Source organism: Myotis yumanensis, unplaced genomic scaffold (assembly GCF_028538775.1).
Source record: "Myotis yumanensis isolate MYYU_CA2020_CCGP unplaced genomic scaffold, mMyoYum1.0.hap1 SCAF_1, whole genome shotgun sequence".
In the NCBI taxonomy this organism is placed as follows: domain Eukaryota; kingdom Metazoa; phylum Chordata; class Mammalia; order Chiroptera; family Vespertilionidae; genus Myotis; species Myotis yumanensis.
The window spans coordinates 1,209,825-1,228,983 of record NW_027223752.1 but is presented as its reverse complement, the minus strand read 5'-3'; the positions used below and the strand labels follow the sequence as shown (position 1 = coordinate 1,228,983).

The window sequence follows — 19,159 nt, the reverse complement described above, 5'->3', positions numbered from 1 at the left end:
CGGGCTGGGTTCCTGCGGCTCCTGGGCCTGGGCCCCGGCGTGTCCTCAGGGTGCCTGCTGCCTCTCCTGGAGGGGCCAGGGGCGAAGCGGGGAGACCAGGGGCCTCCAGGGGCACACCCCCACCCCTGCCTCGGTTTACCCAGCTAACAGAACCCCGGGAGCCAGGAGCCCAGAGCCAGGAGCCAGCAGGAGTTTCCCCACAGCCCAGCCCAGCCCGTCCCCTGCCTCGGCCTCACGGCACCAGAGTGGCTGGGGACGGAGACGGGGAGCGGGGCCGCCTGCCGGCTGGTCCAGCGGGGGTGCCGCAGGGCTCGAGGGCCGAGTCCCCCGCTTCCCAAAGCCCTTGGGCCCCGGACGCCTCCCGCCCCCAGCCCAGGCCCCTCGGAGGGCTGAGCGCCCAGTGACTCAGGAGCCGCGGGAACAATCGATGCGTCTTTATTCACAAATAGAAGCCACGGAAAGTGAAATCTACACATTTGTACAAAGGGGTGGGCGCCCCCCGAAAAGCGCACCGCGGTCAGAAAACAGCCCGCGTGGAGGGGACGCCCTCGCCCCGGCCCGCCCCCATGCTGCCCGGGGGCCCCAGAGAGCCCCACCGAGGGCACCTGCCATAGAAAACCGTAAAAACATAGATCCTTTGTCTGCAAACCCCACGGCAAATACCGCATTTATCGCAAAATGATACAAAACACGGGCGACGGAACCGCTGCAAACCCCACCCCATCCCCTGTGTGCGGGTTGTCTCTGCTGTGGTTTTGGTAAGAATTCCTGCCGTGGAAGAGGTGCCGCGTGCCGTGGGCTCGGCCCTGGGCACTGCCTCCGGGTCCGGGGACAGAGCAGGTCCTGGGCGGGAGGAGCCTGCGGGCGGAGGCAGCAGGAAGGAGACGGGCTGACTCCTGATGGGACCGGGGGGCGGGGGGCCCAGCCTGCAGCCACGTGAACCAAACACAGCCGACCCCACGGCCGCATCTGCCACCGTGGCCACGCCCGCCCACGCCGGGGGCCCGGCACCGCGGCTGCTGGTGTCCGGAGTCCTTAGCACCAAACGTCAAGGAAGGGAAGTCCAGTTCCAGGTAAAGGCACTTGCGTTGCTGTCCGGGTGGCGACAGTCCCCTCATCACGTGCACACTCAGCCCTCCGTCCACGCCTCGCCCTCGTGGCCCATCAACTCCCGGCCCCCGTCCGGCACGGGGCCCCAGCATCCACGTCCCCCAGCCCCCCCACATCCTCCATCCATCCCACGTCCCGCCTCAGCCCTGCTCGTCCCGCCTCAGCCCTGCTCGTCCCGCCTCAGCCCTGCTCGTCCCGCCCCGAGTCACGGTCTCCAGCCTCAGACGTCCACCTCCTGCGGCCCCGGGGTGGCGGCCGGGGTGGCGAGGCTGATGTCGAAGCAGGTGACCATCATGACGTGGGCCTTGCACAGGTTCACGTACTGCTCCAGCGCGGCCGTGGCGCGCTCCAGGGCCGCCAGGTACTCGACCGACTCGGGCTCCAGCGCCGGGTCCACCTCAACTGGGAGGGACAGCAGGCAGCTGGTCAGGCCGGGCGTCCGGCGCTCCCAGAGGGGGGTCGGGGGGCGCATGGCGGGCAAGGGAACCGGGGCGGGGGGGAGGGGGTCAGAGGCCTGCAACCTATGCCTCAGGGGGGGAGGGTCTCACTGCGCCAGCCAGCGGGGGGTGGGGGTGGGGGCGGGGGCGGGGGTGCGGGGTGGGGGGGACGGACAGGACTCACACTGCACCAGCCAGCGGGGGGTATAGGGGCGGGGGTGGGGGGTGCGGGGAGGGGGGGACAGGACTCACACTGCGCCAGCCAGCGGCCGGGCTCCACCATCAGCCGGCCCTGTGTCTCCGCCAGCTCCATGCAAAGGCGCTGGTGCTTGGCCTGTAGGTCCCGCAGCCTCTGCTGCCTGCGCTCGGCCAGCCGCAGCTGCGCACTGGCGCACACCAGGCCCTGGGCGGGGGTGGGGTCTCAGGCAGGAAGGACTCCCATGGCCCCCGGCACCCCAGCCCGGCCCGTGAGCCTCCCTCCCCCTCCAGGCCGGGGTGGGCACAGTGGGCCTCGAAGGTGGGCAGGGGTGGGCCCGGGCCCTCAGGTGGGGCTGGCACCAGGCAGTGCTCCCAAGCAGCCCGCCAGGGCCCATCTGGAACCTGCCCAGGGTGGGTGGGCACAGGGGGGGAACCCCCACCCAGCACAACTCCAGGGAACAGCAGGGGAGGCCGAAGGACCCCTCCAGCACCCCCCTGCCCACGGCGGGCATCGGGCCACCACGGGCTCAGGGCGACTTCCTACCTTCCCCGTTTCCTGGGAGGGCTGTGGACAAGAGGGGAAGGTGAGGTCAGAGGTCTGCCGGCCACGCCCCCCGGGCCCCCCGCCACGCCCCCGCCCCTGACCTCCAGGGCCTCCCGAGGGGGCGGCCGGTGCCGCTGCAGGCGCTCCACGTCGTCGATCTCGTACACCTTGATCTCGAAGGGCTCCTTCAGCGAGGTGCCCAGGGGCGGGGGCAGGTCCACCCACTGCCCGGGGAGGCTGGGCTTGCGGCCCAGGGCCACGGCGTCGGGCAGCGGGGCGGGGATCAGCCGTCTGCGCTGCAGGCCTGGAACAGAGCGGGCGCGGGTGAGTCCCTGGCCGGGTCCCGACGGGGAGAGCACAGGCCCAGACCAGGCCTGCCCGCCACGGCTGCCCGCGGGGCAGATGCGGCCTCAGTCCCGGCTGCTAACGAGCACCGATTGGCCGTACCGCGTCCGAGCTCCCTGCCCTCACAGACCCCCAAGCCAGGCCCGTCTCCCCACCGCTGTCCCACCCAGCTCGGCACTCCATGCGGCCCCTCCCACACATCAGCCAATGGCTGGGCCCCCCCCACACCACAGTGTGAGGAACGAGCCCCCCCTCCAGGGCCCCAGAGACAGAGGGTCCAAGGGATGGAGGCAGGAGCTTCCAGGCAGCTGGGCCCCGACCCCAAACCCAGGTCCTCTCCATCAGGGTGACCCGTGCAGCCACCCTCTGGGGCAGAGACGGGCACACCGGGCGTGTCTATAAACTGCAGAGGCTGTGCCAGGCGGGCGGGCAGCACACCCACCTGTGGCCCTCTTCTTGGGGGACTTGAGGCTGCGGGCGCGGGAGCCCGGGGAGGCGGCCCCGCTGTCGCTCATGGAGTCGGGCGCGGAGGAGGCGCTGCCCGTGGCCTCGCTGTCGCGCATCATGCTCTCGTAGCCGCTGCTGCCCCCGCTGTGGTAGAACAGCGCCGTGCGGCCCATGGCGGGCGGCAGCTCCCCGCTCAGCACGCTGCTGTTGTCGCTGCCGTGGCCGCTGCTGTAGCGCTGGGGCCGCCGCGGGGCCGTCACCTTGCTGTAGGGCGAGGGCAGCGTGGGGCCCGCGGGCGGCCGCTCCTCGCCCACGTTCACGCCGCTGTCGTTGCCACTGTCCGAGTCGGCGGAGCCCCAGGAGGGGCTGCCTCGGCCGGGGCCGCCGCTGGCCGCCAGCTCGTTCACGCGGCTGTGGGCGGCCCGGAGCGCCTGCTTGGTGCCCATGATGGTGCCCCGGCCGGCCTTGGCGCCAGAGCCCGGGGGGACCCGGGGAGCTGCCCTAGGTCCTGCCACAGGGCTGCCAGGGTTCCTGCCTGCCACGGGGGCCAGCAGCTTCGCGGACGCTCCCAGAGCCCTCGACCCGCCGGCAGCCAGGCTGCGGCCCTTGCTGCCTCCAGCTGGGGACTTGGGGAGCCCCACGCCCTTGACCGGGCTGCCCCTGCAGGCAGGAGCGGGCCCGGGCGGGGCACTGGTGGGTGGCACACCCAACCTGGGCACGGCCCGAGCGGGCCTCCCGGCGGCCTCCCGGGCCTTGCCGCTGCCGTGCGCCAGCCCCTCGCTCCGCTCCAGGGAGCCGTGGGTGGGGGGGCGGCACGAGGCCTCCGCCTTGCCCGCCCGGACCTTCAGGCTGGACGCGGCCCTGGAGACGCAGTGGTCGGCCCGGCCGCTGGGCCTGGCCTCCTCCTCCCCCCGGCAGAAGGCGGCAGCCCCCGGTCTGGTCAGGGCCGCGGCCGGGGGAGGGGCGGGCGCCGGGCCGGCCTTGTGCTCCAGGCTGGACTTGCGCACGGGCGGGGCCGGGGGCGCGGAGCCGCCGGGCCTGGGGAACAGGGTCCCCTTGGGAGCCACACTCTTCTTGCTGCTGGGGGCGGCCTTTGCGCTGCCCAGACCAGCCGCTGCCTCGGCTGGGACCTCCCCGCAGGGCGTGGCGGGCATGGTCACGCCCAGGGTGGTGGCCCCCCTCCGCAGCGGCGGGATCTGAGCCACGGCCTCGGGCCTGGGGGCCCCCCTGGCTGCCACCTCACAGCCATCCACCACCCTCCGGGAGCAAGGCGTCACAGGGGCCGGGCTGGGCATCCTGCCCGCGGGCCCCTGCAGCGGGCCACACTCGTGCCCCCGGAGCAGCCAGGGGTCCTCGAACAGGTCTCCGGGGCCCGGCGGGCTCAGCGCCAGGCGCGAGCAGCCGGCATGGCTGGCGGCGGAGGTAGCTCTGGGTGTCCGGGGAAGGCTGGCGTGGATGGTCTGCGCCGGGGCTGCCCCGTGTGAGGATCCGGCCCAGGGTTCCCTGCCCGGCCGAACCGAGGCCGCGGCAGCCACGGGGCCAGGACCGTCCGGGCTGCCGCACTCTGAGGACCCCAAGTCGCCGTCTTCCGGGGGGCTGTCCGGGATCGGGGGGCCCAGAGGGCCGGGCCCTGCTGAGTCGGGGCTGAAAGGGTCCGGGCTGGCTCGCGAGGGCGGCTGCGGGGTGGGGCCGCGACTGGGGGTGCAGGCGCTGAGCTCGCTGAGCCGGGAGCTGCTGGAGGAGCCAGCGGCCTGCGCGGTGTAGGCGTCAAACTCGTCGTTGATGCTGCTGATGATGCTCACGGGCCTCGAACCCGAGGCCAGGGCCTGGAGGGAGCAGTCGCTGCTGAGGCTGGCGAGGCTGGCGGGGCGCCCGCCCAGGGCCAGCTCCTCCACCACCGTGAACACCAGCTCGTCCTCGCCGTTCAGCTCCAGGGGCTGCTGCAGGGTCACCGTGGTGGTGAGCAGGCCCCGCGTGCACGGGCGGGCGTGGCCCCCCTGTCCGCTCATGCCCACCGGGGGTGTCCGGACCGCGCCGTCCGCGGGCTGGTCGGGGGCTCGGCCAGCGTCCAGCTTCCCAGGTGGCGGAGGGGCCGGGCTGGGCAGTGGCCTCCTGCCTCCGCCGCCTGTGACCTTGCCTGGCCCCAGCAGCTCAGGCCTAGAGCTGCCGTCCTCCCGCAGGTCCCGGGTGGCCTGGGAGGGCTCCGACGCGCCCCGGTGGGGGTCTGGGCCAGGGCTGCTGTGAGGCGTGCTGGCGGCCAGCGGGGTGCCCACGGCCATCCTGGGGGCCGCGGCCTCGGGCAGCGAAGGCTTCCTGTCCCCCTGGGCTGGGCCGGGGGGGCCCTCGCTGCCGTCGATGCACTCCAGCCGCTCCTGCAGCTCCGCGAAGGTGCTGCAGCGGAAGTGGTCGGCGTCCCGCGGGCCCCCGGACGGCCAGCGGCGGCTCAGCGCCGGAATGATGGGCACGAAGTCGGGCGGGCCCTCGTTGTCCGTGAGCTCGCGGTCCGACAACGCCGCCCCGCCGGGTCCCACGTAGATGACCGTGTCGCAAGACTGCTCACTGCTGGACGAGTAGTCGGGGTCGCCGGGCGAGCTGGGGGCCAGGCGGCCGGGGTCCTGGGCCCCGGAGCGGGGATGGAAGGGAGGCAGGGTCGGGGGGCGGCGGGCGCGGCCTTCCTCACAGGAGCTGTCCCCCCCGGAGGAGCTGGACGCATACTGGGGGCAGAGCAGGCCGGTGTGAGCCGGTCCCCACACGGCTCCTCCTGCCCCCACGCACCCCAGCTGCACACACGCTCTCATGAAGGGCATCAGCAGCCACCCGCCGGTCCCGCCGAGCGTGGGGGACCCACGCCTCAGACACAAGCCCAGCCCAAACCTCAGCAACGTCCAAGGAACGGCCAGAACCGAACCAGGGAGGCGAGAACGGCGCCCACAGCCCCTGCCCAACACTTCGGAGCCACAACCCAGACCCAGGTCCCTCCGGCTTCCCTCCGCCCTTTCACCGGGGAACGCCCCAGCCACCCACCCACCCTGGCCAGGCAGCCGGAAGGCCTGCCTCCTCTGGCCATGGCAGGTGGGTGTAGCCCCGTGTCCCCAGGACCCACGGGGAGTCTCAGGTCCCCCAGGGTGTGGGACAGAGGCCCTGGCAGGACAGGGACCCACGTCCTCGGGTGGGAGGGGCAGGCAGAGAGGGAACCGACCTTGACCTTCTTCCTGCGCAGGCGGTGAATGCGGGCAGCCAGCTGCGTGGTGCTGAGCGTCTCGGCGTGGCGGGCTGGGGCGGCGGAGACGTGGGCGATCATGGTGGCGTGGCAGCCGGGGGCCAGGGCCTCCCGCAGCAGCATGGTGAGCCGGTGCTCCCTGGGCCGAGGGTCAGGGTGAGAGGCCGGCCAGGCGCAGGGCGCGGGGCTGCCAGGGCCCTGCCTGCATCGCCAGGGGCGGCTCTGCCACCCGCCTCTGTCCCCGGGGTGCTGGGGACCCCTCCAGGCCTGGGCTAGTGAGGCCCCTCAGGTGGCGGAGCCACAGAACTAGAGCGCTCGGGCCGGACACAGGGACCTGCCCGGCCCGCACCTGCTCCCCCACCAGCGCCCGAGGCCTCCGGCTCACCTGTAGGGCACATGCTTGGCTCCGCTGACCAGGGCCAGGATGACACTGCCCAAGGCCGACAGGGACAGACTCGGGGGGCCCCCGGGGGCCTCCCCGCTCCGGCTGGGCGCCCCCTCGCAGCTGCCCAGGTCAATGAGGTGCAGGCGGCTGCGGCCCCCGGACACTGAAACCACAGGGCAGGTGGGTGAGGCGCGACCAGGACGGCGACCCCACGTCCGACCCCGCGTCCGACCCCGCGTCCGGCCCCGCGTCCGACCCCGCGTCCGGCCCCACGTCCGACCCCGCGTCCGGCCCCGCGTCCGACCCCCGCGTCCGGCCCCGCGTCCGACCCCAGCCCGCGGCGGACACAGGGGCACCTACTTCCGCCCTTGCCGCACTTCTCCACGCGGGTACTGGTAGACGTGCAGCGTGAAGAGCATGTGGGAGCCCCGGGCGTCCTGGGGGCAGCTGGCGCTGCGGGCCGCCAGGGCCGCGTCCAGGTAGAAGGCCGCCTTCTCGGCCGTGGGCGCCCGCAGCTCGCTCTGGTTCTGCAGCTGGGCCGGGGGAGGACACGGGGCCTCAGTGGCTCCGGGCCAGGACGCGGCCCCCGCCCCCCTCCCGGGCCGCCCGCCCCTGCTCCCCCCACGACGACGGCTGAGGTGGTGGCCTACCTGCGCCCCACAGACGGGGTCCTCCCGCAGGTACACGCCCGGGGACTGCGCGTCCTGGAGGCTGCCCGAGGCCACCTCGGCCAGCAGGTCCCGCAGGCCCTGGTCGCGGGCCGCACACCTCCACGGCCGAGACGCGGACGGAGAAGCGGGGTGCCGGTCCGCTCCTTGCGCTCGTCGATGAGGCGGAAGAGCCAGGAGATGGCGCAGGGCGCGACGCCCAGGCTCTGGGGCGAGCTGTCCCTCCCGATCATGGTGTAGGACTTGCCTGAGGGCCAGGCCGACGGGTCAGGGCCCCTCGCGCTCAGCTGGACGGGCCCTCGGAGCCCCGCTGACCTGGCGGCTGCCTCGCTGGCCCTGCCCGGGCCTCTCAGGGGCTCTCGCTGAGACCCAGGGGCCTCCCCCACCCGCTCCCAGGCCCCGTCTCCCATGCCTGCAGGGTTTCAGCTTCCTCCCGAGTCGGCCATCCCATGTGGGATACCCCCCGCCCTCTCCCCTCCAGAAACAGGGCCCAGGGACTGCAGAGTGGGTGACGGGGGGCGCTCACCGAGGCTCGTGTGGCCGAAGGAAAAAATGCAGCCGTCAGCCCCACTGACCACCGACTGGAGCACGTCGGCCACGGTGCCCGCGCAGACCTCGGCCTGGGGGAGGAACAGTCAGGCGGGCCCCGGAGTCACGGACCCGTCACCCGCCTCCCTCCACGTCCGCGCGTCACAGGGTGGCCAGGCTGGCGCACACAGACCCAGGACAGAGCTCTGTGCACAGAGAACACACAGACAGGACTCGGATGCACACGCAGCATGAACCGGCCGGACACACGGCTGCCAGGCCCGCAGGGGTCACAGTGCCATGGGGAACCCAGCCGGGACCCAGACCACAGCACACGCGTGGTCCCAGCAGGCACAGGGCACATCCAGGGCCAGACACGCGGGTCCAAGAGCCCCCGAGGAGGGTGGGTGCTTCCCTGGCAAACAGCCCGGAGCCGGGCCCGCAGCCGGTGGAGACCCGAGAGGCCGGGCGGCAGAAGCAGGGAACCACCCGGGCCCGCCCTGCGCCCACCACGCCCCGGCCCGGCCCCCAGGCTCACCTGCTCCGCGTCCTGGGGGAAGACGGCGTCGAAGGCGAACATCTTCGGGACCGTGGTGGTGGCCGCGCGCCGGGAGCCCGCGCTGCCTGGGGGCCCGGCGGCCGCGTCGTAGAGGGTCACCTGCTTCTTCCGCGGGTCCACCTTCAGGAAGGCCGTGGACTCGGCCGAGCGCTGGGCCCCCTGGGCGGGCCAGACCCGCAGCATGACCTTCACCTGGGGAGGCAGGTGGGCCGGCCTCTGAGCACCACCCTCCCTCCCGGTGCCCTTCATTACGAGGGGGTGGGGGTGGGGGGCAGAGCCAGGGAGGTCGGGACAGCAGGCCCAGCCTGGGCTGGGGATCCCCCGCAGGAACACAGGCCCGCACCCCTGCTCCAGGCCAGAACCCGGGGAGGTCAGCGGGGCAGGCAGAGCGCGGGGCTGAGCACGTGGGCCCTGGACAGGACGGGGCCACGGGACGGCGGGAGGACAGGGGGCAGGGGCGGCGAGGCCAGGACAGGGGGCAGGCTCTGGACACCCCGTGGGCAGGGGGACAGAGTGCAGGGACTGAACCCAGTGACCGTGCCTGCCCTCGATGGGGGTTCAGTGCAGAACAGGGGACCCCAGAGGCTCAGAACATTTGCAAGCAAGTCAACCCCACACCCACCCACAGCTCGGCCAGCTTCCTGGTGGGGCGGCCACATGGCGACCCCCCGACCCAGCCCCCTAGGCTGGAGCTCAGAGAGGTCAGCTGGGGTCACAGTGGTCTCCTAAAACCCCAACCCGTATCTGAGGGCAGAGGGAGGGAGGGAGAGGCCAGCAGAGGGGGCGGCAACCCCTCAAAAGAAAGATGCTGGCCCACGCCCCTCCCAGCAGGGCCCATCTCTGTGCTCCCCCCCCACAGGGGAGGAGGCGGCAGCCAGGCCCCCCTGGGCCCCTCCAACTCCTGATGTGGGGACCAGCTCGGGAACTAAGCGCAGTGGGTGGAGGGACCCCCTGGACTGGGGCCGGGACCCAAGGCAGAGGCGCTCAGCCCGGAGCACAGCTCACTCCCGGCTAAGAAGGGAGCGCAGCCCCCCCCCCCCCCCAGCACCCCCCGATGTCTCAGTGCAGCCTTTCTCCCCTGGGGCCCCTCCTCCCTCCCGGCCGAGCGCAGAGGCCACGCAGCCGGAGGAGGCAGAGGACGTGGAGGAGGCGGTGGAGTTGTGGCAAGATGCCTGGGCGGCTCTGGACACCCTGGGCGCAGGCGGGGTCCTGGCTGCTGAGAGCCAGCGGACAGGCGGGAGGAAGAGAACACGGTAGCCCCGCCCGAGAAGAGAACCCTGAGGCCTCGGGGTGAGGGGTGGGGGGGCGAGTGAAGAGCCTGGGGAGCCCGGACAGGCCGGGCAGGGAGGGAGGGGCAGAGCAGGGTGGTCCAGCGCAGCCTGCAGGCGGCCAGGCGGCCTCTGCCAGTTTCCGAAAACACAAAACACAGATGCAGAAACGGTGCCCTGCGGGAGGCAGCATCCTGGAGGCCGGCCCAGCCCTCGGGCGCGGGAACGGGAGGCCGGGGCGGAGGCCTGGGAACCGAGATGCCACACCTGCCGAAGCCACCCCCACAGGCGCCCCTGTACAGCCTGCGCCCCTCAAGGTCCCGATGGGGGAGCCCCCCTGAGCCAGGCCCTGCTTCCTGGGGAGGCCCCTCGGTCCCGCCCCGCGGGCTCCACCACAGCGAAAACCGAATCACCAGACTCTTCTCGGAGCCGCTACTTTCCAGGGACTGAATTGTAAGTGACAGATACATCACGCCGCAAAGGTTTCCCGTGGGCAGTACACGTGGGCGCCACGGCCACCCCCCCGCCCCCAGCGTGGGGCGCGATGTGCCCAGCCGCCCAGGAAGGAGCGTGCCCGTCCTCGGGGACACGCGGGCACTTTCCTGCGGCTCCTCCACCGGCTCCATTAGCCCAAATCGATTTTTTATTCCCCGGCCACCGAACACAACTATTTCATTTCCAAACGCCGCGGCCAAGCGGCCGCCGTGTGCTCTGCCCAGTCGTTTGGGGCCGTTTTGTTCAGCGTGAGCTCCGGCCACTGCAGGCGCTCCTGGCGGGAGAGCCCTCGCGCAGCCGCGGCCCAGCTCACGGCCCGGCCATTGTCCGCGGGGACCCTGCCTCGGCCGCGGGAGCCCAGGCCGCGAGCAGAAGGTCCAGACAGTACAAAGCCCGATCGCTGTGGCGAGGAAACACGTATTCTGCATAAGAAAGGGGCTTCCTCTCCTAAGGGGTGGCCCAGCGAGGGGGAGGGGCGCGCCCACGTGCCGGCGAGGTGATGAATTACCGTCAGTGGCACATTAACGTCAGGATCGAGCCTAACCCAGCTTCTTCCTGCGACAACATTAAATGCCTTCAGGAGGCACTTCTGAAGGTGACGCTGGCGCAGATGACAGGCAGTGACAGGCAGGGAGGGGCCCTGGGTGGGCGGTGACAGGACTGACTGGGGGGGTGAGGGGGGGTCACCCACAGAGAAGGGAGGACCCTGCCCAGGAGGAGGGGGGGCCTGGTGGTGAGAACCCTCAGCCACCCACCTGAGACCCAGCCCGTCCCTACCACCCGCCTGCAGACAGAGCCCAGATGCTAGAGAGACGCCAAGAGACCAGGCCAAGGTCAAAGCCTGGCCCGGGGTGTGGTAGCCTCTCCCCAGAGCCAGCTTGCTCTGTCCACCTGCAGCCTCCCCCTGGCCCGGGGGGGCTCAGGGCCCCCTCCACAGCTCCCGGCGGCACCGATGCCACGCCTCCACGGGCACAGGGGCCCAGCTCACTAGATGGGCATGAACCCGAGTGTGCGCACGGATCCCGCACGCACAGAGTCCTGATCGGGCCCGGCGCCGTGACCCGCCACGTGACCCGCCACCCCGGGGGCCCAGGGCTCAGAGCCAGGGGCCCGGCCCTTCTCCCCTGTGGGCCTGTTTTCCCATCTGAACCGAAGCACGTTCCCCCTTTACCCTGACGGGAGAGCCCCCAGCCCCAACAGAGGCGAGGCCAAGGGGTTCCTGGGGTCAGACCCCAAGCCCTGGTCCCAGGACGCCCTGGCTGTCCGGCCCACACTGAGACCAGCACGCAGCCCTGGGGCCCCGCGCCCGTTTCCCGGACCCCACCCTGTCTCCCAGGCTCCCGGCCACCACCTGGAGCCAGCGAGGCTGGCCTGGGCCTCAGTCTTCCCGCGTGTACCCCACCCTGGGGAAGGAGGCAGAAGCCCTGCAGGGGTCACCCCAGGTCAAGGCCAGGCCTACCTTTCCGGCGCTGCTGGGGTGGTCCTTGGCCTTGGAGGCAGCCCTGAGCAGGCAGGGGGGCACGGGGGGCGGCCACAGCTGCAGGACCCCGCTGAAGTCCGTGGGGTAGGTGGGGGCACCTCGGGCGGGGGCCGGCGGCGGGCGGGGCTTCTTGCGCTTGACCAGGCTGAGCTTCTGGGCGGCCCTGGGGGGGGACAGGCGGCGGGCGGGGGCTCAGAGCCGGCCCAGCACCGGGCCCTAAATGCCTCTGAGCGCCCCAACCTCATTTCTCCCCGTGAGCAGGGGCCCGGGGCTCCCCCACCCGCCCGGCTGCCTCAGACCTGCCCCACGGCTGCTGGGGCGCAGGACCCGCCAGCCACTCGCAGGCCCCAGGACCCAGCACGCTGACTCGGTCTCTCCCTGCCTCAGTTTCCCCATCTCTAGGGTGTGGGGCCCTGACGAGCCAGTGCACACAGGGGGAGCCCCCACGAAGGGCCGGAGGGAGGAGAGCTGCTCTCAGGGCGGAGACCCACCGCCCCAGCCCCGGCCCGGCCCCCAGCCACTCCCTCTGCTGCCAGGCGCCCGGCCGCCTCGCCTCCCACGCGGGGACCTGCTCCTCTCGTCGGCACACGGCTTGTCTTCTAAGAGGCCCCAGGGACACTTTCCTCCTTGTGAGGTGTCATCGCGGGAAATAAAAGTGAGCTATGGTGCCGGGGCCTCAACCGCACAGGCAGTGCCACTGGGGCCGGGGCGGGGGTCCTGGATGCACCCCACGGGGCTCAGCAGGGGCCCAGACCACGCAGGGCACCCTTGGCCACAGCAGATATCAACCGACTCCCGCCCAAGCCTCCTGCACAGAAGAGCCCCCTCGAGCCTCCCCGACCCCTCGAGCCTCCCCGCCCGCCTCGAGCCTCCCTGTCCCCCCTCGAACCCCCCGTACCCCTCAAAGCCCCCATCCCCCCTGCTGGACGACCACACGCAGATCAAGGGCAGAAGGGAGGCCATGAGCCTGACCTGAGCACAGGTGAGGTGGGCAGGGGGACAGGCGCTCTGAGAACGCTGGGCAGGTGACGTGGGGGGCGGTAACCAGCAGGGTGGGACCAAGGAGACCTGGGCTGGGCCCGGGGAATCAGGTCATCATCCCAGAACCTCAGCTCAGGGGCTCCCCATGCCCCACCCGGTGCCCAGCCCGGCTTCCTCTCCAGGACCCCAACCACTATGGGTTTCGCTGCAGCTTCCCGCCAACCCCCCTCGGTGGTACGGGGGGGGGGGGGGCGGGGGGGGGAAGAAAGGACATCGCCCCCAGCAGGCAGCCCCGCCCCCGCCTGGCACTGCCCCGGGGGCACAGGGAGGATGGGGCAGCTGTGGGAGGGAGGCGGGGCCTGGCCTGACTGTAAAGCCCAGGGAGCCGTGGACTCCCCTCCCATCTGTGCCCGGCAGGGGCGCCCGCCCTGGGACCTGGGGAGGCAGCACCAGCCTGAGCTGAAAGGCCTCAGCTCGGCTCCCAGACTGGCGTGACAGGTCAGCAAACAGCCAGGGGGGTGTGCCCCAGCCCTAAGCTGGCTCCCTGCACCCCCAGGTGCAACAGGGACCCCGAGGCTGTGGGGGCAGAGCATCCTGACCCACACCCCCAAGCCTCTGGGGACAAGGAGGCTGGGGGGATGCCTGGCCGATAGGGGAGGCGCCTGGGAGGACAGGGGACACTGAAGCCTCCAGTCCACAGAGGCCAGGACCAAGGGCAGGGCTGGCCGTGCGGGGCCCGAGGGCTCCGACCCTCTGCGACCCCCTGGGAGCCAGGAGCTGAGCACAGACCTCCGCCCTGGGCCCCCCTCGGCCCAGCCAGGAGCTGAGCACAGACCTCGGCCCCGGGCCCCCCTCGGCCCAGCCAGGAGCTGAGCACGGACCTCCGCCCCGGGCCCCCTTGGCCCAGCCAGGAGCTGAGCACAGACCTCGGCCCCGGGCCCCCCTCGGCCCAGCCAGGAGCTGAGCATGGACCTCCGCCCCGGGCCCCCCTCGGCCCAGCCAGGAGCTGAGCACGGACCTCCGCCCCGGGCCCCCTCGGCCCAGCCAGGAGCTGAGCACGGACCTCAGCCCCGGGCCCCCCTCGGCCCAGCCAGGAGCTGAGCACGGACCTCAGCCCCGGGCCCCCCTCGGCCCAGCCAGGAGCTGAGCACGGACCTCGGCCCCGGGCCCCCCTCGGCCCAGCCAGGAGCTGAGCACGGACCTCCGCCCCGGGCCCCCCTCGGCCCAGCCAGGAGCTGAGCATGGACCTCCGCCCCGGGCCCCCCTCGGCCCAGCCAGGAGCTGAGCACGGACCTCCGCCCCGGGCCCCCTCGGCCCAGCCATGCAGCGCAGGGAGGTGTCCTTCCCCCGGACACGCCCAGGCCCCACCTGCGCAGACACAGGGCCGGTCCTCTGAGGTCCTGCCAGCGCCGGAGTCTGGAATGTTACTGGCCGGGCGTCTTCGCCCACGGGGTGACCTAACTCGGGGTGCCTCTCCCCTGGCCAACGTCCGCCGGGCCTGCAGGGCTGAGGGCGGGGAGCTGCACCCGGCCTGCCCGGCCCAGTCCGCTCCCTCAGGCTCCGTCACCACACGAGTCAGCGGTGCATCATTGCGCTAACAAGGCCCTGACGGACGGCACTCTCTCCTTTGATGAAAGCCAGGCCCCGGTGAACTGGGAGTGGGGGCGAGTGCACCCGGCTGGCCCAGCCTGCTGGGCTCTGAGGGGCCCTCTGCGGGGCCAGGCCTGCTCTACCCTCGAGGGCTCCAGCGTTTTGGGGACACAGACCTGGTTTCTGAGCAGTGGGAGTGGAGGTGGGGTGGAGACGGGACCATGAACGCCCACTGCCCAGGTGGAGGGTGGGGGCCCCAAAATGGGACCCACAGGCATGAGGAATGCTGGGAGGAGAGACGTGCGGGGGGCGGACGGCAGTCTGAGGGGTCAGCCCGTAGGGAAGATAAAAGAGCAGGACCTGCCCTAACGGTGTGGCTCAGTGGATAGAGCGTCGGCCTGCAGACTCAAGGGTCCCAGGTTCAATTCCGGTCAAGGGCATGTACCTTGGTTGCGGGCACATCCCCAGAAGGGGGTGTGCAGGAGGCGGCTGATCGATGTCTCTCTCTCATCGATGTTTCCAACTCTCTATTCCTCTCCCTTCCTCTCTGTAAAAAAATCAATAAAATATATTTTTAATCAAAAAAAAAAGAGCAGGACCTTCACCTACAACAGAGCCTGCTCGTCCCTAGGACACCGCCTCCAGGAAGCCCGCCCTGAAGCCCAGGCGACTGCTGGAACCTCCTGCCCTGAACTCCGGTTACATGGCTGCGCCCCCCCCCACCTCCCCCCACCCAGGCAGCGGCTCTGAGGAAGCCAGGCCCGGGACGCAGGGGCAGCGCGGGACGCAGCTGTGCGTGAGTGAGGGCTCCTGGACCGTCCGCCGGCCCCTCGCTGCCAGCCCTGGTCATCGACGCAGGTAAACAGAGACATATTTTGCCTTTTTACAGAGGAAAATTACCTCTTCCCCACAGGAAGGTAACAACAGGCAGGCAGCTGGCTGGGGAGGCCCTGGACCGCCCAGGAGACACATGGGCCTGCTCAGACGGTGTGGGTCAGCTACGGGCAAGCCAGGGCTTCCTAACGGGCGTCACCAGGCTGCTGGACCGGCCACACCCCACACACCCATCTGCGTGCACCCGGGGAGCTGCCACCCGCAGGCCCTGAGGGCCCAGGATCTGCTGAGGGGACTCGGGGCACAGGGCTGTCGAGGGGATCAGGGCACAGGGCTGCCGAGGGGGCCTGGAGTCCTGACGCCGGGACCGGGTCCAGCATCCCAACCCTGGCCCTGGCCCAGCCGGCACTCCCCACGTCCCCAGAGGCTGCGAGGCGTCCTCAGCTCCGCCTCCTGCTCTGCGTGCCCGCCAGCGGGCAGACACCGAGGCGCTGCACTGAGGCTGCCCTGGGCACCCGCCCCTACACCTGCTGAGCCTCTAGCTTCAGGGAGCTGACCCCCCAGAAAGGCCCCGAAGGGCGGACAGGTGGAGAGGCCGCTAATGGAGGCCGCTGGGAGGAGGGAGGCAGGAAGAACAGGGACGTCACAGGCTGCGTGGGGGATGCAGGAAGGGGAGTCAAGGTCACCAGCGCCTTCGGAGAAGATGTGATTGTGCTGCCGGCCCCGAGGCCCAGCCTGCGCAGACGCCGGTGGGGGCTGGCGCGCTGAGCTCTGGCCCAGCTGTGGCCACTGAGCCCCGTGGCCAACCTGGACCCAGCTCAGGGGTGCATGGTGCCAGGCCACTCCCGGGCTCCGAGGCACCCACAAAACATCCCCCACCTCGGCCTCCCAGAACGAAGGTGAGCAGCTCAGAGGGTCCTGAGGGGGCCCCGGGGGGTGATTGGGGGCCAGCGAGAACCCCAGCTCCTGACCCGCATACCACCTGCCTCCCCTTGGCAAATACCAGGCTTCTACTCAACCCTCAAAACCCCTCTCGCTGTGCCCAGCCCTGTGGACAGCACTTGCTTCAGTTCCGTGCTGCCCTAAGGCCGCCTCCACAGGCACCCACACTGGCCAGAAACTTATAGGGGCCGGGGACAGCTCTGCCCCCCAGTCCCCGGGAGCACAGAGCATAGCTCAGCCGGAACCTCAGGGCCCGGGCGGGGTCCGGCAGCTCCACATCTCCTGGGACTCTACATAAGGCCCTTCCCTCTCTGAGCAGCAGCCCCCACAGACGAAGGAGGGCGTTCACCTGCTGGGCACCCCATTTCACCCAACAGCAAAGGCCGCTGCAGCCCCAAAGAGCAGCAGATCTCGGGCCCCAGTCAGGCAGGAGCTGGGGACCCTGTCCCCGGCCAGGACACCACCCTCTTCCGGGCGGTAACCCTTCAGACGCCGCTGGGACTCGGGACTCGGGACGTGCAACAGGCTGGAAGTAATGGCAGCGGGCAGCGCCCTCCCCGCGGACCCCGGAAACCTGCCTTCCGTCCCTGCCGATGCGCCTGTTTCTATGGTAACTCCCCAAGGTCAGCGGCAGCCTCGCGAGGCTCCAGACAAAAGGAGGCATGTGGCTTCGCGGGGCCAGAGGCCTCTAATGAGCCAGTGCAGCCTCAGGACTCGGGACCTCTGGGCCGCTCCACCGCTTACCAGAGGGTCTCACTGCGGCTCCCGGCCACCTCGCCCGATGGAGCGGCTCCCACGCCAGGGCAGGCGAGCTGGGAGGGACATTCTCAGCTGCGGGCCTGTCCCCACAGCCACAGGGTCCCGGCCCCAATCTCAGCCTTTATTTGGGGCAGCAGGTCCTGTGCCCCCAAAACACCCTCATCACACCCCCGCCCACCCCCCCCAATCAGACCATGCAGCCCCCGGGACCCCCAGTAAGGCACCTGGTCCCGCCACCAGGCGTGACTCATGTCCAAGCTCATCGGCACGCGGAGCTGCTCCTGGGACAGGGGCCCCCGCTGGGCTCCTCACGACCACCCACCCCGCGATCCGCAGGACGACAGCTGGCCCCCTGCCTCCCACCCCCTCACCTGGGCTCACGCAGTGCCCCCCGCCTGGCAGGCCTCCCCAGCTGGCCTCCCAGGACACAGCCGGGCCTGGGACCCAGACAGCAAGCCCTGGGCTCCAGGGACACCCACACACCAGGGCCCGCGCCTCGGACGGGGACCCCCGGCTCCTGGCTGAGGGCCTGGACCGCACCCCGTGGCAGCCCCCTCTGGGACCCTCCCTGTTCACCCCAACCTCTTGCCCGTCGCCCATAAAGGCTCCGTCGGGCCCTGTTCCACCCCCACCCCGACCCCCGTTCCTATCCAAGCCGCCCTGAGCCTGGCCGGGCCCCGCGCAAGGACGTACCTGACGAAGAAGGACGCCGCCGCCGACGGGCCTGCAGAGCCCGCAGCCGGGGTGCCCGGGGCTGGGGAGACCAGGGCTGTGGTGCAGGCCCCCCCGCGGCCCCACATCCTTGACACGCCATCAGGGCCCCCGGAGGGAGGGCCATCTCGGACTGTGTCTGCCACCGCCACCGCGGCCACCGCCGCCTCTGCCTGCAGGAGAGAGAGCCTCGTGAGGGCGGCGCAGGCACGGCCACCCCAGCCCGCAGCCCACAGCCCGCAGCCCCCAGGCCCCGCACAGGCCCCGCACAGGCCCCGCCAGCTCAGGGCGCCGGGCACTCTGCCCCAGGGAGGGAAGCCGCCCGCCTGGGGCCTGACGCTGAGCCCCTCCTCCATCGAGTCCCGGAAACGCGTGGCCGCAGCGGTCAGGGCAGAGGGACAGGGCCCCGCGCCCTCACCCCCGGGCTGTCCATCTGGGGGCGCCCAGACGCATCGTTAGAGAAGAAACTGCGATAAATATTTGTCACGAGCGCTAATTGCCTCGCGGAGGGTAATGTATGAGGTTCCGCGCCTGAAACACTACCCTGGCATTTCCCGCTAATTAGCTAAAATAAATCCCAGGGAGGAGGACAGCCTCGTAATGAGGCACAAATGTGATTACGTGCTCGGGGGACGGCGCCAGCCACCTGGAGGCCCGCCGTGCTGCGTCTCCTGCACATGGCGGCCCTGGCCCCCAGGCCCCGGCGGCCGCGCCCAGCCAGCCCGGTGCGGGCGGCAGCCACAGCCGGAGGCCCCTGTGAGGACCTGGCAGGGACGCTCGGGGGAGAACCCAGAGGCACCAGGCTCTGGAGGGTCTGCCAAGTGACACAGCCAGAGGCCAGGGGCGGGGGGGGGGGGGGGGGGGTGGCGCGCTTCAGCAGAATAAGACACAGGGGCCAGGAGGAATGTTCCGGAAGGAGGTCCTGTCCCCTCAGGTCTCACCCCACCCCGCCCGGGGTCCGCATGGCTTCCAAGCCCTTTTAGGACACAGAGAAAACACGCTGCCCGGGAAGCTCACAGGAGCCCAGCCCCAGGCGGGATGGAAGCCAGGCATCTGCCGGGGCCCAGGCGCCGCTCCTCCAGGCTCCCTGAAGGTTGGCGGCAGAGACGGGCACACTGGCACAGCCCAGGCCCTCACCGGGCACTGCGCCAGCACGCGGGCCCTGCCACCGACCTCGCCTCCGCCTAGCGGGCAGGGGCTCCCTGCCTCCCCCAGAACCCAGCCCTCCCCCCTCCAGGCCATTCCCTGCGCCCGCCCAGTGCCTGCCCGCCTCCCTGAGCCCTGGACCTCTCCTCAGCTCCCCACCGGCTGTCTACCCAGCTTGTCAGCTCTCCCGCCCCCCTTCCCCCCACTCTCACGGGCTCCTGGAGCACGCTGGGCAGGAGGCCCTGGAGGTGCTGGCTCCCTGCCTGCACGTAGTAAGTGTTCCATAAACCTGTCCCCCCAGAGCACACAGCCTGGTGGGGACACAGAACCAACACAGACCCAGCCCACGGCTGGGAGGCGGGCCCCACACCAGCGGGAAATGGGGCTGCAGGGGCAGAGCGGGCACAGCCAACCGGAACATTCCGGAAGGAGGGTCAGCCTGGCCCCGGCCTGGGCAATGAGAACCGGGAGCCGAGCTCCTTCATCACTCGGCATGCGCTCCTACGAAAGCT

At 71.3% G+C, this 19,159-nt stretch overlaps 1 protein-coding gene across 1 annotated transcript in view; it reads right to left on the bottom strand.

Annotated features, from left to right (window-relative positions):
• Positions 1 to 419: 419 nt before the first annotated feature.
• The window catches only part of KIF26A (kinesin family member 26A), a 33,773-nt gene continuing 15,033 nt past the window's right edge, over positions 420 to 19,159 (bottom strand). The window contains 16 exon segments of the mRNA XM_070411728.1: positions 420 to 1,512; positions 1,800 to 1,950; positions 2,290 to 2,310; positions 2,391 to 2,593; positions 3,077 to 5,795; positions 6,281 to 6,440; positions 6,687 to 6,849; positions 7,047 to 7,074; positions 7,076 to 7,219; positions 7,337 to 7,444; positions 7,446 to 7,484; positions 7,486 to 7,601; positions 7,881 to 7,974; positions 8,421 to 8,633; positions 11,664 to 11,847; positions 17,484 to 17,674. Of these exon segments, the coding sequence (XP_070267829.1) occupies positions 1,331 to 1,512; positions 1,800 to 1,950; positions 2,290 to 2,310; positions 2,391 to 2,593; positions 3,077 to 5,795; positions 6,281 to 6,440; positions 6,687 to 6,849; positions 7,047 to 7,074; positions 7,076 to 7,219; positions 7,337 to 7,444; positions 7,446 to 7,484; positions 7,486 to 7,601; positions 7,881 to 7,974; positions 8,421 to 8,633; positions 11,664 to 11,847; positions 17,484 to 17,674 (4,716 nt within the window). The 3' untranslated portion in view covers positions 420 to 1,330.